Source organism: Helobdella robusta (genome assembly GCF_000326865.2).
Source record: "Helobdella robusta unplaced genomic scaffold HELROscaffold_69, whole genome shotgun sequence".
Classification (NCBI taxonomy): domain Eukaryota; kingdom Metazoa; phylum Annelida; class Clitellata; order Rhynchobdellida; family Glossiphoniidae; genus Helobdella; species Helobdella robusta.
Window position 1 is genome coordinate 748017 of NW_008705394.1, and position 1067 is coordinate 749083.

The following is a 1067-nucleotide window of genomic DNA, read 5'->3' on the forward strand; positions in this document are numbered from 1 at the left end:
ATTTAGAAGACATCATTATTATGCAAATTGTTGATAGCTCCACTACATCCTTTTATTAGTTTGTTATTTTGTTCATGCAATTGATCATCGGAAATTGCGGAGAAATCAGCATTAGTTTTTCTACTTGTGAAATGACCTTTCTGGAATGCTTCATAAACTTGCGGGTGTCGCACTGGTAGTTCTTTGAGCCCTTTTATGAAAACAGGAAGCCATCGTGAATAATGAATAAGATCTAAAGCAAACAACCAAGGACAAAGCTCTTCGAGCATTTGGACAAATAAACAGAAATCAGAAGTACGTATGCTACGAACAAAGTTAAGTAATATGCCCTCCAAAATTATGGTCGTCTGCCAAAATAAAAACTGAGCAGATTCTTTGCATCTTCGAGCCACCCATGTTTCCAGAGACTCCACTGCCGTTTTTTGGTTATCTCTATATGCGTTGTTTCTTAGAATGTAAAGTGCTGCAATACTAACTTCATGAGCGTATCTAGTTCTTTTAACATGTGAAGACTTAAGCAACGTTTCACTACGTCCAGAACTTGCGATTTCAGTCTTGAAAAATAATTCGGTCCAACCGCTTCCAGATAACCACTTTCCAATCATATTTTCAATAGCCATCTCAATGTGAAGTCCCCCCATCATTATAATCATTTTATCCTCACCATAAAGATCAGGGTATTTCCACTGAAGTTGCTTAGCAATCGCAAATACTGGTTGATCTGCAGTAATAACAACTGGTTGACCATAATTCACATTATCAATAATAGATGATATAATATTGATTAAATGTCGAACAGTGGCAGGTGATTGAATGTGATCCGGCAACAGAGGTAATAGTGTATTATTGCACACAGCTGTAGAAGGCAGACCATTGGTTTCTGCATGATACCCACTAAAAGAAATATTGCCAGATTTGAAGTTGTTTGATACCGCCATTTCAACAGCATTCAACCACGGAGTCAGTTGTTGAATAGTATTCGTTTCTGTTCTTATTGATGTTTCATTAATTGTAGTAAGAGGTGGTTCAGAAGATATATTGCCTGTTACCGGAAGCTCTGTATATTT

At 37.0% G+C, this 1067-nt stretch overlaps 1 protein-coding gene across 1 annotated transcript in view; it reads right to left on the bottom strand.

The window, feature by feature from the left end:
* HELRODRAFT_181303 (hypothetical protein) overlaps positions 1-938 on the bottom strand; it is a gene marked incomplete at both ends in the record, with an annotated part of 5274 nt that extends 4336 nt beyond the window's left edge. Inside the window, one exon of the mRNA XM_009030534.1 lies at positions 12-938. Coding sequence (XP_009028782.1) covers positions 12-938 — 927 coding nt within the window. The remainder of the gene's footprint in view (positions 1-11) is intronic.
* Between the last annotated feature and the right edge of the window lie 129 nt (positions 939-1067).